Raw genomic sequence first — 24,833 nt, forward strand, 5'->3', positions numbered from 1 at the left:
TATGTGCAGGACAAGAATTCATACATTGAATAAATAAATAATAATTATTGAGTATATATGAGAGTCTCGGATGATCAATGAGTCGTTCGGCAGTATCAGAATCAGAATTTATTGTCACAATCAAGTCACGAAATTCACTGCCCATGGGAAGAAGCGGCTCTCAGCCTGGTGTTACTGGCTCTATTGTCCTGTTTCTCTTCCCTGACGGGAGCAGATGAAAGATGCTGTGTGCAGGGTGGAAGGGGTCCTCGATGATTTTGCACATCCCCTTCAAACAACGATCCTGGTAGATCATTTCGACGGAGAGGAGGGAGACTGCAGTGATTCTTTTTGCCACTGTCAAGGTCCTGTGGATTGACCTTTGATCTATTTCTCTGCAGCAACCATACCATAGAGCAATGCAGCCTGCCAGGATTTCCTTCCTTAAAAGATCTTAGTTGACCAGGTGCATTTATAGCATCTTAAAGTTGTTTTCATTCCAAATTGAATTAATTTAGTCACCTTGTGCATAGATTTATGTCGCTGTCATCTGCTGTCAGGTTGCCTGACTGCCATACTACAATATCCCCAACTCCATCTTTCCATTCATCTCAGGGTTGAAAAGGAAGCTCTGAATGAAGATGTGGACTGAGAGGGTGAACGGTCAGACAAAAATATAGGCTAAGGACCACCTGCTGGAGGAACTCAAGTGGGTCAAGTTGCACCATTTGGAGAAAATGATTGTTTTTTTTAATTTATCCAAAATAATTTACAAAAGGAAAGCTGTTCAGAGGTTGTTCCCACCCTTACTTTCATATTCATACATTGCTGTCACTGTAACATTCAATTCGATTTACACCATTACTACCACTGTGGCACCTTGCTGCTTCTTCCCACCCCCCCCCCCCCCCACTCCCACCTGCCCCTGTTATTTGAAGGACTTCCCCTCAGTCCCAGCTCCTCAATGCCCAGTAATGGGAGGACTCTAGACTGTGGTCTTTCCCGCACTGCCCTCACGTTGTTGTACCAGGCCTCATGTGCCCCTTACCACATGCTCCTACAACCTGGAATGTGGTGGTAGGCAGCATTTCCTCACCGACATCTCATTGTGTTGAAAGACCATCAGTTTTGGGCAGACCAAGCTGCGTGTTTCACTGACAGGGGAGACTAGTTTGCTTGCCACGTCACTTACCGTGTCATCACAGGGGCAGGATTTTCCTTAAATTGTCGGGTTGGCGATTTAATGGGTCGGTCTGCCCTCAGCTTAAAAGGTCCTGGCAGCACCTTTGTCGTACTAAGTGCACCTGGGTCCCAGGAGGGCTACCCAGTGAATCAGGGTGTATTATGGACAGGCAGTGAATTGACAGATGCAAAAGGTGGGAAAGAGAGGCAAGAAAAACAAAGGGTTCTGATAGAGAAAGACAGAGTTAGGTGGATGCAGGGTGGAATGGGTAATTGGAAGACAAAGGCTGCCATATTTGGAATCTGATTAGGAGAGAAGGTGATAATGGTGATATAAAGAACGACTAGATGGAACCCAAAGGGGCTAGGGGGAGGTAGGGAGAAGAGAGCAGAGCAATCCAGTGGGGAGATGGGCTGGAAAGGGGTGGAACTGAGTGGGGACAGGGTTGGAAAGGAAATGGTACTCTAGAATTTCAGAATGTGTTCATGATGGATAAACTGGGAAAAAAGGATGAGAGATGTAGTCTAGACAGATGTTGGAGTTGGTGGGTTTGTGGTGAGGTGTAGATTAATGGCTACTAACCTCCACCTGTTCTGAAATTCATGGAGCATCTCTCTCTTCTCTCCCCTTTATAGATCTCTCTGCCTCCATCTCAGGAAACAAGGTTTACATTGACATTTACTGCAAACCCACTGATTCCCACAGCTAACTTGACTACATCACTTCCAGAGAGTGTCAGAGAGAGAGTTTGTCAGTGAGAGAGAGAGAGAGAGAGAGAGAGAGAGAGAGAGAGAGAGAGAGAGAGAGAGTGAGAGGTACAAGAAGTGGGCTTACAAATGAAAATACGGCCTAGTGTGCTGCTGCTCTCATTCTCAATCCACAGGGCATGATATGCAGCTCTCAATACTGGATATGATGCATTAGCCATTGGGAATAATGTACTTATTTTTATTTACTTCAAATGCTTTTCATTTCCTTTGATAAGTAAATTGACCAGATTTGGACACATTATGTCATTGTCTGGTTACTAAATTCATGGGCATTATCGATGTTACTTCATTGTTTTAAAGATCTCTCTCTACATACAAAATCCCATTTGTTTTAACAGCCATTGAGATTTAACTAAAGAACTCAAGCACACTTAGGTCTTTTTCCTTAATTTAATGAAATGCCCTTTACAGCATAATCAAATTAGCTATTTTTAGCATTAATATTCTTTACTGTATATTTTTACATTTTATCTGTTCAATTATTTTTAATAGTTTGTTTAAAATTTGTGACCATACATGCAGTCAATTACAAAATTTAAAAATGCACAAGGAGATCCAGTATTTACTCCATCATGGTTATACCCCAACCACCCAAGAAAAAACCCCAAAGAAAAAGATAGCTATAGAAAGAAAAGCAAAAAAAAGATAAAGGAAAGAAAGAAAAGAAAATAAAGAAGAATGGATTTCTGAAAAGCACTGCACACTTCACAGATCATAAGTTCATATTCGATTTCATTTCTTTGGAGATCAATGCAGGTCTCGAGGATTAGGAAGAACACAGCTAAAAATTTGCAGCTGAGAATTGTAAATGTGGACGCCAAACATGTAAAAATATGTCATACTTATTTCTTAAGCTGTAAGTAATTTTCTCAAGGGGAACACAGCTATGGATCTCTTCATTCCAACATGCATACCCAGATGTGAATCAGACTTCCATGCAACTGCTATACATTTTCTATCACTGCCAACACAGTTTGGTGTTTAGATCATTTCAATTTAGGTGCTATCTCTGTAATATTACCCAGTAAAAATAATTCTGGGTTTTGTGGAAATTAATTCCTGTAATCTATTCGAAGAAATTTCCTCGATCGATCAAAAAAAAAGGTTTCACTTTAGAACATAACCATGTTGAATGTAAAAAAGTTCCTACCTCTTCGCCACATCTAAAACATCAGTCTGAATTTAATCTTTTTTAAAATTTCTGTGGTGTGAGATATAATTGAAGCAGGATATTATATTGTACTAATCCATATCTGACATTGATCATATTAGCCATACTATCCTGACATAATTCAGACCCGGTTTATTCATTTAGTCTTACATTTAAGTCTGATTCCCATCTCTGACTGGACATGAACCCCTTTTTGGGGGTCCTATTTGAAGAAAGAGATACATAGCTGAAATAAATTTCTTTGTATTTCCCATTTGAATCCGAGTCTCCACGTTGCTACAATTTGGTAAAAACATTGTTGGACCCAATTTATCCCTTAGATACGCTCTTATTTGAAAGTAGCAGAAGATTGTGTTGTTAAAAATTCTGTACTTATTTTTTAATTGTTCTAATGTCCCCTCTCATAACAATCTTAAATATATCTAATTCTTTTATGAGACCAGATTTCAAAAATTTGATTACCCATTGAAAAAGGTGTTCAATTATTAATGTATACTCATGAAATCATGGAACCCCCCACCCCCACTATTTTATGGCCCAAACATCGGCTGCTTTGATATGATCCGTGCAAAGGTTGCCCCCCCCCTCTATTTTTGGCTCTGACTGCCCACCCCTCCGAGCTCCTGATGCCCTGAACAGTGTCAGTTGCCCCAGCCATCTGCCTACCGGAGCTCCCGACGCCCTGGCCACCCGCCCATTTGGACTCCCAACTGCGGATCCTCGCCCTGACTGCCTGTCCATCCAAGCTCCTGATGGCAGATCCTCGCCCTCGCCTTCATCCATCTGAACCTTCTATGCCTTGGCTGCCCGCTCATCTGAACTCCCAACCATGGATCCTCACCCCAACCTACTGCCCATCTGAGCTCCCATGGATCCCACAGATTAAGAACCAACCAAGGTCGAGGTACCAAGCACAAGTTTATTTTGTGGATACAAACAGGGCAACAGGGTCAAAATACTAAATGAACCTATATACACACACATACACAATACGTAAGGGGTAAATATATACATCGGATAATGAGGGAAAACCGAAAGAAACTGGGGAAATTACTTAAGTACATACAATTAACAGTTAGAATGAAGGTGATATTACGTGCCCCACCCCTCGACCAGTTCAGACACGCCTCTAGCTACCTAACTTCAGGACTCACCCCAACCCAGTGTGAAAGGTTATACTTACTTGCATGTCACGAGGAGTCAAAATAGGCAGAACTAAGGGGCACATGGTCCTTTATAGTTCTGGAGCCGGTATTGGGGGCCAATCACTTGGGGTAGGCTGGGCCCCGTTGGCTGCTGTGGCTAATGGCTCAAAGCCAAATGCAGGGCCTCAGCAGGGGTCAGTTTAGGTGCCTCACCTGGGCCAACTGGGTGAAGGTCAGGGCTGAGTCCAGACAGCCTGTCTGGACTCCAGCACCTGGTGATTTAGGTGGGCCAATTGCAAAGGGTCGCCTTGATGGCTTCAGGTGAGTCTTGACCTTGATTGGCATGCAGTGTGTCCTCCAAATAGGAGTGCAGCAGCGCCACCATGTGGTGGCCATAACCTCTCCATTGTGAGGGGGAGGGAGGGGGGAGCCTGGAAGGGAGGCAGGTCTGAGAGACTTGAAAGAGTTGATGAAGTTGGTATACAGCATGACTTCCCAAATTTTTTAGCTCACAGAACCCTTTCGGAAATCATGGAACCCCTTAGTTACGAACTGGAAGCCGACCGGAAGTAGAGTGGCGTCAACTTCCAGTTCGAGCATGGTTGAATCTAATTTAAATTAAATTATTTTTCTTAAACCGTTAACCAATCTGAGGCAGTTCTTGCAAAATTCCATTTCTTCAGAATTTGATTATATTTTTTCAACTGAATATTAACCAAATTGCAAATGCAAATATCACTGACCTCCCAGATGCCAAATGCCCACCAACACCAACCTTCCAGAAGCAGGTTTCCAACCCATTCCCAGCCACCCACAGGCAGGATGTCTCCCTATGCCTCTGAGCGAACATCCATGGCTGCCCGCCGATGATGCCTTCTGATGTCTTCGATGTGGGTTTTCATCCCAGCCCCTGCTGCCCATAGGCCCGAGCTTCCAACACCTCCACCACTAACCCCCTCATCCCCACAAACCAGGCCACTGTCACCTCCTCTGGTGACCCTGACTACAAAACATACTGTAGCCCCCAATGCCTCTATCTGCACAAGCCCCAGTCCCAACCAACACCATTCCTGTGCCACGTCGACTTCATCACCGGTGCCCACACCAACCTAAGTGAGCGGCCAGGGGGGAGGGAGGAAGAGGGCGAGCCAGTGACCGAGAGGGAGGGGAAGGGAGCAAGTGAGCAAGAGAAAGGGAGGGGGACACAAAAGCCACAGAGAGTCAGCAAAAGCCATTCCTGCTGTGCTGCACACGTGGAATTTCTTACTTTTTAAATTTCTAAAATGTGGCCAGCCTTGCACCAAAAGAAATCCGAGTCTCATTGGTTGAAAATGGCATCTTGAGGCCTGACATCAGAAGTGCAGGCGCCAGGCCTCAAGACTCCATTTTGTTTTGCTGCCATTGCAAATACAGTGATTTAAAGAAAAACAATTATTGCTGGTTATAGTTATTACTACCTTTTTCTTCCACGGAACCTCTATGGCTTTCTGCGGAACCCTGTTTGGATCATGCTGGAGTGCAGGTTCTGTTAACCAAAGAGAAAGAAAATTAACATCTTCTTGAAATAACTGCAACAGTGGACCAAGATATCTTAGTGAGTGAGTCAGTGGTCCTACAGAGCAGCCAACCTCCCTCCCCCGGGAGTCATAGCACATTTAATGGGAGCCATGGACTGATATCGTATATATTTTTTATATAGTCAGTAGGAGAGAAGTACAGAAGAAACCAACTAAATGACTGCTTCACAGGAAAAGGGGCGCATAAACTTTGAGCCAAATTCTAAGAGGGGTCATTGCGGAAAAAAAAGGTTGAGAATGGTTGATATGGAGAGATGAAACTGTGCATATGCCACTATATTGTGATTGTCAGGATGTGGCAAATTCATGATTTGTGAAGCACCAAATATTAATGTAACCATTGACACAGCACCACATGACTGGTAGGAATGCAAATATGACAGGTGCTAGCTCCTGATTTTGCCTGGATTTTCTTTCAATAACCCTACAGTCAGATCGTTTTTTAATTCCAAATGTCAAAGCTCACAAATGAGAAACGACTCCTCGGATGGAAACCAGATAATTTTCTTCATTCCATCGTGGGAAGTGGGCGTTACTGACAAAGCCTTAAATAAATGCCTAAAATTGCATAGGGTCGTGACTGATTGATCAGTCTGATGACACCTCTGTGAGGTGCCCCTGGGACATGGTCCTATTTTAAAGCTGCTACAAAACAATAGAATCAAGAGAAAACTAGCAAAAAAAAAGGATTTCTCTCTTTGATTTCCATTTGTTTAGTGGAATGCTAGAGGACAGATTTTCTGATCCCTCTACAAAGGCAGCAGGTGCAAAGATCTGGCTTTTTTTCCTTTTTAATCCGGGCTCTTACTTGGGCTTGAAGGCTCGCTGACATCTGATGTCAATGCATTATCAATTTACAGAATATAACTGTACTGAGAGATACATCTATACTGAGAGATTTGTAAATTATTCTGAAATCAAAGTTATTTTAAAAGACAATTTTTAAGCATTCCATTGTTGGAATTTAAGTTCAGCCTGGTGGTTGGATCACTTCTTTCCCAGGCAACATCTCTATTGCACTTTGCATTCACAGTGATTTCCCGAACAAATTGGGGGCTGCACAGTGAACATCGGGGTTAGTGCAATGTTGCAGTGCCAGTGATCCGGGTGTGAATCTGCTGCTATCTCTAAGGAGTATATATGTTCTCCCTGTGTCTGCATGGGTTTCCTCTGGGTGCTCTGGTTTCCTCTAACCCTTCAAAATGTCCGAAGGTTGTAGGTCATTTGGATATAATTTGGCAGCACAGGGTCCTGGACCAGAAGGGCCTGTAACCATGTCTGAAAGGAATCTTGACCAGACATGAGTCTGCTTAAGTATTTTGAAAACAGATTCATTGCTCCCTGTAAATGAATAAATATAGGTGGAGTATTTCTGACTAATTATTAGTATTGTAGGATTAGGGACCACTACTTCTAAATTAAATTTGTTAGTTCACTGCCATCTTTTCAAGGTAATCCCCGCATCATGAAAAATAAATTGAATAAAAAGTTGTTTGCCATCTCAATTTTAAACAAGTTCCTCACTTTGAACTGTTAATTATGTTGTTTAATTCAATTAAGGCTCCATAAAACTGGAGCTAAACAAACTGATTTATGGAAATGATTTATGGAAGAGTCAAGAGGAGGTTTGAAATTTCCCCCTCAATAATAGGATACTACTATGTGGAATACATTATAATAAACCGCTATTGAAGGCATTCAATCATGTTTGAAAATAGATAAATGCTCAAAGTACGGATGGAACGGAGACGACTGAGACATAGAGGGTCTGATGGTGATTCCATCATTGTACAGTTACAATGAGCTGGGATTCAAGAGGGTGGGAAGATGTCCCAAAGGGACTCAGGCGCTGAAGGCTTCCTCGTCATGTCGAAGGTTTGGATCCAGACCTCGGGTTGCCGAGCAATCGAACAGGAGCCTGTTTAGCTGCAGAGGTTGCAGGGGCACTGGAGGCGAGTCCACGCATACTCACTGAAGGGACTCTCTTTTGCTTTTCTTTTTCCCTTTCTGTTGTCATACCCACACTCCTGTTCAACTCCGAATCATTGGTCCTCTACCGGCATCATCTGCGGCTCCTAGAACGCTTCCACCAGCATTGTTTCCGCTCCATCCTCAGCATTCATTGGAGCGACTTCATCTCCAACATCGAAGTACTCGAGATGGCAGAGGCCGACAGCATCGAATCCACGCTGCTGAAGATCCAACTGCGCTGGGTAGGTCACGTCTCCAGAATGGAGGACCATCGCCTTCCCAAGATCGTGTTACATGGCGAGCTCTCCACTGGCCACCGAGACAGAGGTGCACCAAAGAAGAGGTACAAGGACTGCCTAAAGAAATCTCTTGGTGCCTGCCACATTGACCACCGCCAGTGGGCTGATATCGCCTCAAACTGTGCATCTTGGCGCCTCACAGTTCGGTGGGCAGCAACCTCCTTTGATGAAGACCACAGAGCCCACCTCACTGACAAAAGACAAAGGAGGAAAAACCCAACACCCAACCCCAACCCACCAATTTTCCCTTGCAAACGCTGCAACCGTGTCTGCCTGTCCTGCATCGGACTCGTCAGCCACAAACGAGCCTGCAGTTGACGTGGACATTACCCCTCCATAAATCTTCGTCCGCGAAGCCAAGCCAAAGAAGAAGGGGGAGTGGGCAACACTAATGGTGACTCGTTGTCTACCTTACAGCAGGCAGGAGACAATTTTGTGTAACATTAACATTCCTTTATTGTCATGTACATGACAGTAAAGGAATCTTGAATCTTGAGCTGTAATAACTACATTGTTATGCTCCAATTTTGTAAGAACAGTAACTGGCTATGAATGATGAAAAGTTCGGTATTTAATACTTTGAATTGTCGGTGAAACAGCACTGCCAGAAATTGTCACAAATACACATCCTTTTGAATCATTAGAAAAGGAAGTGGGCAGTTTCCTTATTCAGTAGGGAGTGAAGGGATATGGGTTTGGCTTTTGAGTGATATTCAGGCAGACTATTTTAAACAAAGCATTTTTAGCCAACATCTTTCCTTGGAGATTGAGCTTTTTCAGTTGATTTTAATACATTCTGACATTAAATTGGGAAACCAACTGGAAGTGGAAATATTTGTATGTTATATAATGCGATTTCTTTTTTAACAGAAGCTTTCAAAGTGAGATTGCTTGAATGACCAAAGGAACTGCGCACACTCACCATCCGAGACTCTAATAAAGTAAGAAGCAATACTTATTTATTTTTATATATGTATCTTTATCCTGTGTTTGTATTTTTTAATCTGTATGTGTGTTATGTCTGGTTGTGTATCTGCATGTTTTGCACTGAGGACTGTACTTGTACCATACTGGCTATACTTGTGCAATCAGAACTTGAAGAGTGAAACCACCAGATTCCACACAGAAAAGATCTTGCAGTAGAATCAGGTAAGACGTAATGCTAGGGGTAAAAACTTATTTCAATTTAATTCATTTCAATTTCAATTTTGTTTTGCATAATCTGGTCATTTAAACTAAAAGAGGCATTTATTACGACACTATTAACCAGTACAGTCCATGAACAATGATGTAAAAGGTTTCCAGCTGTCCTTCTTGTTCTTTTGTATTATGGCTGTTTTCTTGGAAAAAGACATTTACACGTGTTCTTCCATTTTTTTAACAATATGCATTTAACATTAAGACTGTTCATGCAATTATTTCAGACAAACATAAGATCAAATGGATCTGAATTGGACACCAGGGGTAACTATTAGAAGCATCGTATACCGATGATGTCAGCTTTGGTTTGCATTAATGTACTCAGAATATTTGAGCCATAAAACAATTAAAAACCCCAGCTCCTCTCAGCTGGTGGACATGTATGCAGTACACATAGCAAAGACAATATTTAATATGTACTTTATGTGGGCATGATATCAAGTTATATCTGCCTTTCCATTTCATTTAGACATGGTTATAACATTCAGTAGCTTTGGAGCAGAAAATGTGCTGAACTGATTGGTGGGTTTAAATTGGACCAGTACTGCAAGGACGAAGCTTGAGATGCACAGTATTGCAGGACTTGAAGAATCCATGTAAAAGCATCCAAGGTTCATTATCAAGGGATTGTGAGTCTTCATGTATCTCCACTCCACGGATTTTCAAGTTGTGCTATATTTCAGCAAGAAAGTGACACCTTTATTGGGCTGAATTCAAACTGGTGACTGGGTGGTGGGATTGGCACTGTACTTAAGAGTGAACTGGGAAAGTTAAAAACGGAATTGTCCAAACTTTTATTGTAGGTCAATTCCTCTGCAGAGCATGATGCTGTGTCTCTTTTACAGGAACTGACGGTGTGAGTAAGGGGAAGCGTTTCGGATTCATAATGCAGTAACTGGTTCATAAATCCAAAATTCGGAGAAATTGTATTTCTTCGCTCTTTAATGTAGTCAAAGGCTTCATCCAATCGTAACTGCTTGCTCTTCATTAGATATGCTAAGCAGATGGTGGGTGACCGAGAGATGCCTGCTTCACAGTGGACGAGGACCTTTCCTCCCGTGTGCCTCACATGATCTGCAAAATAATGTTAACTCATTTTAACTCATGGTTAAGTTGTTTTCCAAATTAGCATGCCCACTCCATTTAAAGTGTATTTTTAGCCAAAGAATACTTTAGCCAAGAAGTGCAAAGCATCTACCCTCCCTTTCTCCTCAATTAATTTTTGCCACTTGTTGTGGTGCTAATTCGTGCTGAGGAATCATTCCACAGTTAGTAAACAGTCCACGTCCACTGTCACTTCATTGAAATGATGATTGTCCTACAAATGTGAACATAGATGGTGGACGTTTGTAATCTATTCAGGGCACTGCAGTTAAGCCTTAATCCACACATTGAAACATACACATGTAACAGGGAAAAAAAGCTTGGAAAGAATATTTCACTTTATTCCTTTGTTGAAGTTGTCATCGAGACTAATGACAGCTTTACTGTTAATTCTCCAGTAACTGTGAATTAAACAGGATTTTGTAGTTAAAGAGTTTTGGTGGAAACTGGCTCTTCAGTCCAACATTAAAGCTGACTAAGTTGTCTATATAAGTTAGTCCCATTTGACTGTATTTGGCCCACATCCCTCTGAACCTTTCCTATCCACATAACCGTCCAAATGTCTTTTAAACATTGCAATTATAGGTCCCACTCCCTCTTACACTAACAACTTGTTCCACATGTCTATCACCCTCTGTGTGAATAAAGATTCCTAATAAATCTTTCCCCTCTCACCTTAAATCTCTGCCCTCTAATTTTGGACTCTGTTATGCTGGGGTAAAAAAAAATGATGATTATTTACTATACCTGCAACCTCATGATTTCCGATTTTATGCTCTTCATCAGTGTGATTGAAGGCATTCAATTTAGAACGGAATAAAAATTTTTGTAAGAAGGCATTGCCGATCAATTACAACAATTTCATTAGTTTCTGTTTTCCATTATTTCACATGTTTCCAGGACAGTGTGAATGAGTAAACACCTGGGCACCAGGTACTGGGCATTCCAATAATCAGTAATGATTGCTGTTCTACTGATCACTTGTGCTTTTCAACTTCGTTCTAGTCACTATCACATTTTGAATCACTGACGTCAGCACCAAGCACTCCCAAATCAGGTGATCTTCAATCCAACACAAAGATCCTTTATCTCTGCTCCACAGAATGCCACTGCCCCAACCTTGTCACATACCCTACCTTCTGCATTGATGAGAGCGACTTCTGCTTCTTACAGAAACCATAAACCTCTCTGAATAATCAGAGTTGATTTAAAATTATATATTTAAGACCAGTCATTCTCAATGGGGGCCGTAGCACATTTACGGTGGGGAGAGGCACAGACTGAAATCATTAAATATTTCTAATGTTGTTTTTATGGGTAGAAGTACAAAAGAAACGAACTAAACTTAACTGCTTCACAAGGAATGGGGCCCATAAATTTACAGCAAAGTCATAAGGGGGGGGGGGGGGTTGGGTTGAGAATGGCTAGAATGGATCATCATTTGAACTCTGGCCAGTTATCATACACAAAAGTGCTGGAGAAACTCAGTGAGTCATGCAGTGTTCTTTATGTAATAAAGATGCATAACCAACATTTCAGGTCTGAACCCTTCGTCAAGATATGAGCAAAAAAGCAGGGAAGGGGTTGGGAAATGGAAGGCAGCGGGATAGGGAGAGAGAGAGAGAGAGAGAGAGAGAGAGAGAGAGAGAGAGAGAGAGAGAGAGAGAGGGAGAGAGACTGGGAGAGGCCTAACAGAAACTGGAGGTTGATGTTAATGCCGTCTGGTTGGAGATACTGCAGATGTTGTCTCTCCCTCTCTTTCCCCATCCCTCCGTCTCCTTTCTTCCAGCTTCCCTCTCCATTTAGAGAGCTTATCCCCTCCCCTATCACTTCCCATCTTCCCTTTTGCCCTCCCACCCATATCCACCGATGATTCCTGCCTGTGGGTCTGTGCTCCTCCCCCCACCAAAATGGTCTGTTACATGCTGTATGTCAAAATTTACAATTTTTTATATCTCAAAAATGGACTTAATGCCAGCAAATGCTTTGAAACAAACATATAGTATTGAATAATAGAGGACAAAAATCTACACAACTAGTACCTACCAATAAAGTCTATTGCTTCTTGGAAGTTGGAACTTATATCTGCAGAGGCGCTGTCTTCTACAGGGATGAACTTGTAGAGGTAATTGCTTTTGAAGTACTCGGCACAGTTACGGGAAACATTGAGCAAAGCAGTGATGTGGAGATCATCTAGAAAGTCTGGTCTGGAGGCATGGTAAGCACTACCCAAGTATAAGAAAGGTAGGATCTCCACAGGTTTCCCCTGGAAATGGAAGAAAACAAGCACTGTTAAAAACATGTTGAAACCCATAAAAATCAGAACGTGGTAACACAAAAAACACAAGAATCTCAAATAGCTGATTCAGGTGTCTCCCAATACTTCTGTCCCCTTTTATCTTGGTGCCATATATTTCCATGAATTCTAGACAATTGGGAATATTGGGATGAAGCCAGTTATTGGAAAGTGATATCCTCACCGATGATTATCCATCACCATGCAAAGAAACATCTCAGCCTAATCAAGAATGACTTTTGCAGACAGAGTGGGCATCAGAACAAGTCTAATCAGGGGGCATTAGAGTAACTGCAGTGGGGGGGGGGGGAAACGTATTGACGTTCAAAAACTCTCTCAACAGGGGTGAGGGGTGAAGGTGGGTGCCATACCTGCCATGAATCTCCTCCATGCACCGCTGTCATACTTCCCCCCCCCCTGACATTACAGACAAATGTACGTGCTTACATCACGTGGACGCTAGCGGTTAGCGCTGCGGGTGCTGCACGATAACTCATTTTTGGGGGTGGGGGCAATGCGCCCCCCCCCACCCTTGACGCCGGTTGTGTCTGCAGGGAATCTCAGATTTCGGATTAATTGTCAGAGTACATGCATGACATCAGATACAACCCTGAGATTCTTTTTCCTGTGGGCGAGGCAGAATTACCACTTATTGGTAGTGCAAAAAAAAGACGCAACGTACACATGTAAACAAATAAAGAAATGTAAACAAACTGACTGTACAATAAGGAGAAAAAAGTCAATAAAGTACCAAAGTATTGAGTTTATTGTTGAGGAGTCTGATGGTGGAGTTCTGTTCCTGAACCTGATGGTGCTAGTCTTGTGGCCCCTATAACTCTTTCCTGATGACAGCAGCGAGAACAGAGTGAGTGATTGCTGCTGCTGCTCTCTGACGACAGCATTCCCCAAAGATATTCTCGATGGTGGGGAAGGTTTTGGCTGTTAGGTCCTGGGCTGTGTCCACTATCTTTTGCAGGGCATTATGCTCAGGGGTATAGGTGTCCTCGTACCAGATCTGCTTTCTAAAATGTAAGAACCCTAACATTTCACCTTCTAACTAACTCCATTCCCTGCTCATGTTCTAAAGTGAATTAAATCCAGAATAAAAACAGGGTATAAACTATAATGAGAGTAGAATAGGGAAATAAAAGCTCCAAATAAATGTTTCAAAATAAAAATAAATGGTAAACAGTCTGCAGAGGTCACCTTAAAGTTTCTAAAGCGATGCCTATAATTAACTGAACAGACTTGCTAAAAGAAAGACACCAGCCACATCAGATTATTTCCTTTTCCAGCAGAGGACCATTTGAGCTGTGTGTGCACATGCTGATATTATTAGGCAGAAGAAAGCTACTGCAGTGATCAGTCTAACTGGGCAGAATCATAAGAAGCATATTGAAATGATTCATCTTGGATATTTATCATGGATGTGCTTTTTGGAATTATTTAGTTCATTTCAACGCAAGCATTACATGTTTATGTTTTGTTTGCACTTAATCCTACTGATCTTCTTGCTCCTACCCACTTCCTGCTGCTCTGACCCTGAAGGACATTTACATGACTGCAGAATCAAACAATGGTGCAGAAGGCGTAATGCCCAATTTGTTGTGCTGAATGATTTGCCGTTCTCTGTATATTGTTAGTCACACCATCACATTGATAGGACAACCAGAGACCAGGTGCATCCATGCAGGAAAGGGGAAAAAAAACCAAAATAGAATCTAACTGGATCATTATTGCCTGATGCTGATTAGATTGGAGTATTGTTGGAGCAAATGCCTGGTCTACCCACTCAGGCAGAACTAAAAAGGGGGTGAAAATAAAAATATGTTTTTCGATGATGAATACTGCTGATGGTAAATGTTAGAGTGTTTTTTTCATTTTACATTTTTGAATTTCTGGCCCACAAGCCCGTGCTGCCAAAATATCTCATTTAACTTACAACCCCCATATGTTTTGAAAGGTGGGAGGAAACTGGAGCATCCAGACATGGGGAGAACATACAATTCCTTACAGACAGCGCTGGATTTAAACCCAGGTTGCTTGCGCTGTAATAACGTGGCACTAACCTCTGCACTCACCAAGTCATTGGGTCTGTGCCTGAGAGTGATGCCAAAACAATGCTGAGCAGGGATAGCTGGAGATCGGTGTGTGCCAATCCTGCTCAGTGTTTAATAACTTGAAAGAATTAACTGATATCTCCCTTAAATAATATCATAAACCCAAAATTGGAAACAGAATTTGTTAGACAGCATGCTTGACATTACGATCACTTGTTCTCTAATCAGGAGACATTTCAAATAAATAAATTCTGTCTCTGGTGAGAGAAACTTGTCTTTTATCCAACAAGACTTCAGATCCTCTAAGAAAGAAAGCCATAGCCAATGTTGAATTTTTACGACACGCACAAAATGTAAAGTTGCTCAACTGTAAAATGAAATTAGAGTGACATCCAGAAAGAATGTGGTGTCAAAAAAAAAAATGAACCTCAGAAATTAGCACTCTTTTGTTCAGGGAACCTCCAAATATGTTTTGTTGCTTTGACTGGAGGTAGGGGTGGATGCTTTGTGCGTTCAGTTTTAAACGACAATTTGCCCTGAATTAACAAGAGAGGAAAATGTTCTATTTCCATTATCAGCAATACTTCAGAATATTTTTATTAGCCTCATGAGTTCTAGCTTGACCTCCCATTAAAGCCATGATTCTGATTCCAGATTCCCTTGTCTGAGCTGTGGGCCAGATTTGGAGTAACAATTAGGGAGTGCAAGCAAAAATGGAGGAAATAGCCTTGGCATTTTTATTGCCTTATGTTATTATATTAAATATTAATATAATTGTGAACGAATCAAAGGCAAATAAATGTCTGCTGACATTACTTTAAATGTTAATGCCGTTATTGGTTTGTTCCACTGGAGTTAACTCGGTTATGATAATGGGACTCCACAACTGCCGGTCTGGAGGCACGAGTAACTAGATTATCAGTAAATGGATATGAATATTCATCTGATTGCAGCTTCCATTTCAGACACTTTGTCCAATTCCCTAGGTTTCCTTTGATATGATAGTTGTAGTGCAATCTTCTGTGAATCTTTTCAGTCTCTCAATTGTTCTCTAAGAGACTTTGAAAATCAAGACCTCAGACCTAGCAGAACCTTCAGCACTATTGATCACAAGTGGCCCCTGCCCTCTTGTATGCTTCCAAATACCACAGAGGTAACCATAGCAGTGCAAAATGCTCCAAAATCCACAGGTAGGATAAATAAACCAACACCAACATCCAGAAAAAAAAATGGTGGTGCTGGTGCAGACCCATGGAGAGTGGGGAGCAGACACACAGCGCTCCCCTATGGGGTCCAACCACCCATCCGACTGATGTCAGCTCCACACAGGCTTTAAACTGCCTGTTAAAGGGGTTGACAATGGTCTATTTTAAAATCCTATGACTACAGGGTCTGGACCCAAGAGGGTGACGCATCTGTACAGCAGCAGCCACATGGATTTGTGGACTCCTGGGAAGCAAAAGACTGACACAGGGCACCAGAAAACAGGGAGACAAGCTTCCATTTGATGAGGAGAAGCAGAGGAGATGAGGTGACCACAGTGGTGGATCAGTGAGGGGCTTCGAGGCTGAAGAACACACAGGCAGCGGGTTGTTGATGACTGAAGATGAGGAACCTATGAAGGCTGCGGGCTGCTGGAGGCTGCAGTCAAGAGACTCGCACCAGGCTGCAGATTGCTGGAGAGCAGCTCAAGACTTGCTGAAGTACTGGGTATTGGAGCCGAGATGTGAGTTGCTGTAGACTTCCTGATCGTGTCAGAGGTCTGCACCTGGAGCTCAGGTTACCGATAGCTCTGACTGAAGGCTGTGTGGCTGCAGAGGCTGCGGCTGTGCTGAAGATTAACCCGTAGACACTTGTTGACTCTGGGGGGTGGGGAAAATGACTCTCTTTTGCTTCTTTTTCTCTGGTTGTAAGGGGCATTCGGCAATTTCTGTTGATGGCAAATCTTTGTCTGTCTTATATTAGACTAAAAGAAATTTTGTGTAATTTCACATTTTCTGGCAATAAATTAATTTTGAATAAAAATAATCTTGAATCTCTCCCAGAAACAATATTCCCAGCAATGGGGTTCTATCTAGGCTCAGCCAATTCTGATGGTAAGGTTGCATTCTCTCCTTGCCCAGCATCAGTTTCCTGAAATACCAGCACTATTCAAAACCCCTTCAATCAAAAGATTGGCAAGAGGGAAAAGGATATTCTCAGTCTCCTTGAAAGACTATAATAACCTCTCTGATATGATGATCCCTGGTCTCTAGCCGCTCAAACTGGAGAAGAAGCAGCAGGAGTGGATTCAGAACCTTAAATCTCTCCATGAAGAAGCACAGAGAAGTGTAATGAAAATGGTGGATGAAATGTTCTCCTTCCCACCTGCCCTACTGCTCAGTCAAGCACCTTCTGCCCCATCTGGGGCAGAAAATACAGATCCCACATTGACCTCATCAGCCACCTCAGAACCCACAGAACTGGAGTGGAGATCCAGATAAAGGGACTGGTAGAAAATATACAGGGCAGTTTTGCACCAATAGGGCCTTTCATGAGAGAACTTCACTTCCTGAGTTGCAGGGAAAGGTTAAACAGGTTAGGACTTTATTCACTGGAACAGAGAAGAATGAGGGGAGATTTGAGAGAGGTGCACAAAATTATGAGGGGCAGAGATAGAGTAAGTGCAAGTAGACTTTTCCCACTGATGATAGGTGAAATACAAACCAGAGGACATGGGTCAAGGGTGAAAAGGAAAAAGGAGAACATTAGGGGAACCTTCATACAGAGAGGAGTAGGAATGTGGAAATGAGCTGCCAGCTGAAGTAGAGAATGTGAGCACAGTTTTAACATTTACGAACATTTTGCACAGATACATGAATGGGAGAGTTATGGAAGGCTATGGACTGTGCAAGTCGGTGGAACTGGGCAGAATAATGGTTTGCCATGGACTAAAAGGGGTGAAGGGCCAAATTTTGATGTTCTATGGTTCTCTGCTGTTTACAATGTTGTAATCTAAATAAATCAATGATTGAAGATTGATCCGTCATTGATTTCATGCATTATGATTTAATTTCCAGTTGAAGCTTTGATTATGAATCAAGATGCTCTAAAATTTAGCCCTAGTGGTCTCTGGGTGTGATATTAATTGGGATTGGTTATTACTATCAATCATCAGAAAAGTGCTAAAAAGAGTGTTATCGAGAAAGACTTACCAAAAACCGGCTCAATGTTACCGACAGGGTTTCATCTGGATCACTATACCCAGAACTTATGACAGGCTTGGTCCAAAATAGACCATAATTTGGAATAGCAGAGATGAGCTGAGGATGATGGCACTTGACATAAATGCAGCAAATTACTGAAGTCAAAGACCATCAAGTGGAAAACATTCCATTGGTTGGAGTCATGGTCTCCACAAAACAAGATGGTTGTGGTTGTTAGAGGCAAATTCATCCGTCTCAGGACATCGGGGTTGGGTTTAGAACCAACCATCTTCATTTGCTTCATCAATGACCTTCCTTCCATCATAAGGTCAGATGGATGCTTTATGACTGCATAATGTGCAATTTCATGTGCAACTCCTCAGCAAATGAAGCAGTCAAGCAAGACCTAAACAGCATTCAGGAATACGATGATAAATGTCAGACAATGACCATCTCCAGCATGAGAGAGCCTATATTTATCCATGATGCTTATTAGTGTACCATTTCCAATTACTCCACCAGATGAATGAGGCGGGGTGGGGGGCTTACAGAAACATGTAAAATTAATAAAGGGTTAGATAAGATGGAGGCAGGAAAGTGAGATTAGAACCAGGAACATAGATTCAAGATGTGGGGGAGTAGATTTAGGATGGAAACGAGGAGTAACTGCTTTTACCAGACAGTAGTTAATTATCTGCCCAATAAAGAAGTAAAGGCTGCCTCATGACAATAGAGCTGGATAGATTTTTGCGTAATACGGGAATTAAGGTTATAATGAACAGATAGGCAGTTGGAGCTGAGTCCGTGGCCAAATCAGCCATGGAGCAGTAGGCTTAGTGGGCTAGATGACCAACTACTGCTCCTATTTCTTATGTTCTTATTATGTCATCAATATCCTAGTTGTATTGACCAAAAGCTCAATTGGACCAACCACAAGCACTGTAGCTTCAAGAGGTTGAACATTGGATACAATGTGACAAAATGCTCACCTCCTGACACCTCAGGACCTTTCCATCATGCATGAAGCATAAGTCAGGAGGAGGATGAAATGAGTTCAGCTCCAACACACTTAAGAACCCTAAACACCAACCAGGTCAAATCCACCATGTGAAGCATCTTTCCCTCTCTCACTGGTGCACAATACCCACAATAAGCACCACCTACGAACTTCACCACAGTTCCTTGCCTAGACCACTTCCAAAGCAGAATTACTACCACCAAGAGGGAGAGGGACAGTGAGTCCATGTGAAAACTACCACTCTCTGTATCTTTGAGTCTAAATCCTGGAACTCCCTTCTCAACAGAGTAGCTTTACCTGAGGGTTGTGGTGATTCACCAAAGGGGGTACTCAATCCCTCCTTCTCAGTTAAGGGTGGGGAATCAACAGCAACACTGCCCAGATGCCAGAAAAATAACTATATACAGTTAAACCCTTGGTATCCAGCACCTATGGATATTGGTAGATGCCAGATAAGTATATTTTCCAGTTGCTTGAGAATGTGTTGCATGATTAGCAAACTAATGGCACACCAACTTCTTTACCTATTTATTTTCCTTGATTTTTTTTGCCAGTTGCTTGAATTTTGCATAACAGGGTGTTTTACTGTATATCGAAAAAAAATGAATTACTTCACAATTATTCTTGAAAATTTGGGGTCTGCTTTAAAGCTAATTATTTGCTAATTCAGATCAACTTTTTTGTTTAAACTTCCCCTGTCACCTCCAGTTCAAGTGATGTAATATTGAACTTATAGGAATGTATCCTGTTATGCAAAACAGAAGCAAAATAGGGAAGACAAATTAAGTAGAAAACCCATAAAATAAAACCTGCAGGAAACAGGAACTGAGTTAAAATGTAAAAAAAACCTTGCCACATTTACTCATTCACTTGGTTTTTGATTCAAGAACCACTAGCTTTAGTGAAATATACTTTTATAGGTGCCTAATTATGGTGGGATGATGCCATTGCTGTGATGACAATTCCCCCCACAGTGGCTTTCTCATAAAACAGCAATGTCTTGATGCTGTTTCCTGTTTTGTGGCAGTCTTCAAAGGAAAAGTTAGAGTGTTTCGGGGGGTGGGGAAATCAATGTTTTTTCTTCAGTCTTACACACCTGATCATAGGCTGGTCTGCAATTGCCACAGGGCTGTTCGGGTTGGTTTGTACGGCTCACATCATCAGCGTCTTTAACCTCATGCAGACCAGTGAAGTTCAAGGCTGGCTTTAGTTCAATGCAACACTCGGGATACAGGGAGTGGAAGTCTTCATATCCCCCTGCAAACAAGATCAAAGGAAAACTCATCTTTAAATTTTAAATCTTTGCTTCTCACCTTTGAAAGCCTGTGTAGGTTCTATTTTGCATTCATATATTTTCTCTTGTTAAAGGCTTACCATACATGTAAGGGGCATGGTAAATTCCATAAAATGTACTGTGGAATAGGAGAAAGCCTTTATATCACTCTAGCTGCACATGGTATTACAAAGAAGACTGCAAATGAATGAATCCACAGAAAACTGGGTGCAAATTCCAACATCAGATCTCAGTGAAATGGAAAAAGGCAGCTAACTGAGGTATTAGCAAAGTAATGTCATTACTGTTCTCAGCATTAGTCTAATTAAATAAAACTGCTTTCATTTTTGTAGAGTCACAGCTGCAAATACAAATCTGAACTTCACCTGATAGAACACACTAATACAATAGTGCTGTCAGCAGAAGCATTTGGTGCCAAATAGAACAATTAGCTGAAAGAGGTAAACAAACCATGTTAGTTTATAAGAAAATAGAGATTTTTTAAAAAACTTCAGTGAAGGAAGAAATTGTTGATAGAGTAGTAACTCATTTAAAAGAGACTCCAATGTCTTACAATGAGAAAGTATTTAATAAACTTCAAGCCATCTACATTAACATCTCAATGGAGTTAAAGTGAACAGTCTGCAGATACAGTGATTGTAGTGTAATAGACAAAAGTGCTGGAGGAACTCGGCAGGTCACGTAGCTTGATGAAGGGCTCAGTCCCAAAATATTGGTTATCCTTTGCTTCCTATAGATACTGCATGATCTCTTGAGTTTTGTATAACACAAATATCTCTGTAGGTTCCACTAGTGACTATCTTAACTGATGGAAAAGTTTGGTTTTCATTGTGTGTGTAAAACAAAGTTCTGGGAAAGATTTGTATTTGTCTAATTTTTATCTCCATGTTTTGTTTTAATTTATTTCCAAATAATATTGCATCAATTTGCAGAAATATTTGATGTCAGTCCAATATTCTGACAAGTAATTCTGACCATTGACTTCTTTCTTCTTTTCTTTGGCTTGGCTTCGCGGACGAAGATTAATGGAGGGGTAATGTCCTCGTCAGCTGCAGGCTCGTTTGTGGCTGACAAGTCCGATGTGGGACAGGCAGACACGGTTGCAGCGGTTGCAAGGGAAAATTGGTTGGTTGGGTGTTGGGTTTTTCCTCCTTTGTCTTTTGTCAGTGAGGTGGGCTCTGCAGTCTTCTTCAAAGGAGGTTGCTGCCCGCCGAACTGTGAGGCGCCAAGATGCCCAGTTTGAGGCGATATCAACCCACTGGCGGTGGTCAATGTGGCACCAAGAGATTTCTTTAGGCAGTCCTTGTACCTCTTCTTTGGTGCACCTCTGTCTCGGTGGCCAGTGGAGAGCTCACCATATAACACGATCTTGGGAAGGCGATGGTCCTCCATTCTGGAGATGTGACCTACCCAGCGCAGTTTGATCTTCAGCAGCGTTGATTCGATGCTGTCGACCTCTGCCATCTCGAGTACTTCGATGTTGGAGATGAATTTGCTCCAATGAATGTTGAGGATGGAGCTGAGACAACGCTGGTGGAAGCGTTCTAGGAGCCGTAGGTGATGCCTGTAGAGGACCCATGATTCGGAGCCGAACAGGAGTGTGGGTATGACAACGACTCTGTATACGCTAATCTTTGTGAAGTTTTTCAGTTGGTTGTTTTTCCAGATTCTTTTGTGTAGTCTTCCAAAGGCGCTATTTGCCTTGGCGAGTCTGTTGTCTATCTCTTTGTCGATCCTTGCATCTGATGAAATGGTGCAGCTGAGATAGGTAAACTGGTTGACCGTTTTGAGTTTTGTGTGCCCGATGGAGATGTGGGGGGGGGGGGGCTGGTAGTCATGGTGGGGAGCTGGCTGATGGAGGACCTCAGTTTTCTTCAGGCTGACTTCCAGGCCAAACATTTTGGCAGTTTCCGCAAAACAGGATGTCAAGCGCTGAAGAGCTGGCTCTGAATGGGCAACTAAAGCGGCATCGTCTGCAAAGAGTAGTTCACGGACAAGTTGCTCTTGTGTCTTGCAGGCGCCTCAGATTGAAGAGACTGCCATCCGTCCAGTACCGGATGTAAACAGCATCTTCATTGTTGAGGTCTTTCATGGCTTGTTTCAGCATCACGACTGGAAAACAAAATATCTATATTTACCTCATAAAAGGCTCCAAATTACTCCCTTGAATCTGCAAAATATTCAACTTCACTATTGATATGGTAATTGAGGGAATGAAACCCATCTGACTTTCCTTTCCACTGACTCGAGTTAAAAAAAAATTACACTTCACCTCCATATATAATGATGTCTTGCAGTGGTGGCAGACAGCACTTGTCTCACTCTGCTGGTGTCATACCTTTCCAGATCCAAATATTAAACTTGGAAACAGGTTTGCAAAGTACTTGTTCAATTGAAGCAAGTAACAATGTTGGTGCATATACAATAAATATGGCAATAAACTCGTTATTATTACCAAGCTACTATTTCCATTCACTTATCACCACACCATTCAAATCATATCTGATCCTTAAGCTATTTTTCCTTCTTGAATCCAATCCAATCCAATCATATCACCATTGTACTGCATAGCACACAAGCTTGGACCAACTGGTATTTTCACTAATGGAGCTCATGAGACTTTTTTTTTCCATTGATATTAGTTTAAAAAGCACTTCACTCATGGGTTATAATTACTTCCTATTATGCTGCAAAATATATTTGATCAAATCTTAAAATGAAAATTTCTTAACTGTATCTTGGCAAAGGTGCATTTGTGGGTTTCTATGAGCCAGAGAAATTTTGTTACAACCATAAGTTTGTGGGTCAGATATCCTTCAAATCAATATTTTTGGATGCTTCCTTGCTAAAGTAATGCTGAACAGCTCTCTTTCTAGGTCCTGCATTGGCCCCCAACCCCATTGACCCCCAAGAAACCAAAATAGGGAGGCAAGAGTACTGGAAGCGCATAGAGAGAAATGTCAGCATGAGAACGAGAATGATGCCCTGGGCGTGACAATCCCATGAGTGGGGTTGTCTTTGGGCGTCACACCTGAAACATTGATCCAGGCTTGTGACGAATTTACACCGAATGTCCTGCATTTCCTAAGCTTTCTTCCATACAAGCGCCCACACGAACACATGACGAGCCGGTGTTCCGATTCATAAAAGGGTCAATTTTATATCGTTTTCCTTCCTGCTACATGCGGCGGACTCGAGTAGCGTGTTCCATTGAATGCCCCAAACCTCCTGCGAAGATTACCATATACCACTGAATGAACGCTTATCTGATATACACCACCTCGGCTGTTGAAATAACCCTGAGAAACTCTTTGACCAATTCGTTGGTCAAAACGATGGAATTTTTAATGTTGGAAAGCGTTTCAGATTTCATACATGACATCACATACAACCGTGAGATTCTTTATTCTTTATTCCTGCGGGTGCGGCAGAATTACCATGAATTGGTCGTGCAAAAAAAAACTGCACCGCGTCAACATTGCGCGTTAATTTTGATTAAAAAAGCAATAGTCGATCAATAGCTTTTACAAATTTCCGGGGAGTTTTCGCGGTAATATTGAGGTCTGTTAGAAATGCAATCGTTGAACAGGTTATCCACTACTTCGTTCCAAGAACGTGCAGTTCAAGAATGCAAGCAATGCCTAAGTCAACCTTCTGTCTCTTAGAAATTTGGGAAGAGGAAACGATTGGACTTGAATAAATTCTACCAGCATCAATCCTCCCCCCGTTTTTTTCCCCATAGAAGATTGAAGATGTGAATGGTTGACACCCCCGTTCTCACCTTTGAGGAAATAGATTTTGGCCGTTGATATGATAGCGGTTAACGTGTTTAAGACGATGTGTGCCGAGCTATCTTTGCGGAGTCGAGGCGGCTGCGAAGTTCTTTCGTCCACTATCACCACTGTAGACACCCTGCCTTCTCGTAGGCGAGATCTGGCTTTCTCGTCCGGGATGATGAACTGCAGAGGGATCGGGCCACCTCTCGACCTCCGCACCACCACTGAATTCAAGTTCACGCTGTGCGAGCCGTGAACGTGAGATGCGGCGAAGGACAGGAACGGTCTACAGTCCAAGATCAGGTTTCTCCCTCTTTGTTGGCGAATGAATTTTTTTAAGCGCTGGCTGTCGATCGCTGAAACTGACATAATTAAACTTTTCCCTTCAAGTTCAGGTCCTTAAGGACGAGGGTGGGTTTGTAGAGGCCGGAGAAGAGTCGCCTGCTATGCCTGGCTTTGCATTGTTACCAATCAAGGTTCTGGGAAGGGTGATTTCCTCCTGGTGACCTTTATAAGTGGGGAACTGCCGGTGCGACGTAGATGCCCATATATGGGACGTGATGTCATGTGGAATCCATATACGGAACAAAACGTCGCCAGATTCCCATGTTTGGATCCAAGGTTGACGCCTACCAACCTCCTCCGCGTTGCTCAAGGGTTCGGGGGAAGGAAGGCAGGAGGAGGTGGTGTCGTTACTCACTGGAAATTAGTCAAGGCGAAACGATCCTGTTTCTTGAAAATGTGAAAGAATGCGTGTGGATGTGTTCGCATCAGAGTCGGCTCATCTACAGTGTCAACACTGTCA

General features: G+C 42.3%; 1 protein-coding gene across 1 annotated transcript; it reads right to left on the bottom strand.

The window, feature by feature from the left end:
- Positions 1-9,264: 9,264 nt before the first annotated feature.
- dusp5 (dual specificity phosphatase 5) lies at positions 9,265-24,580 on the bottom strand. Its single transcript, XM_069900085.1, has 4 exons — positions 24,034-24,580; positions 20,055-20,215; positions 12,446-12,665; positions 9,265-10,369 (listed from the first exon to the last, which is right to left on the bottom strand). The coding sequence occupies exons 1-4, from the start codon at positions 24,395-24,397 to the stop codon at positions 9,975-9,977; spliced, it is 1,140 nt and encodes a 379-aa protein (XP_069756186.1). The 5' UTR covers positions 24,398-24,580; the 3' UTR covers positions 9,265-9,974.
- Between the last annotated feature and the right edge of the window lie 253 nt (positions 24,581-24,833).

This window comes from Narcine bancroftii, chromosome 10 (genome assembly GCF_036971445.1).
Source record: "Narcine bancroftii isolate sNarBan1 chromosome 10, sNarBan1.hap1, whole genome shotgun sequence".
Lineage (NCBI taxonomy): Eukaryota > Metazoa > Chordata > Chondrichthyes > Torpediniformes > Narcinidae > Narcine > Narcine bancroftii.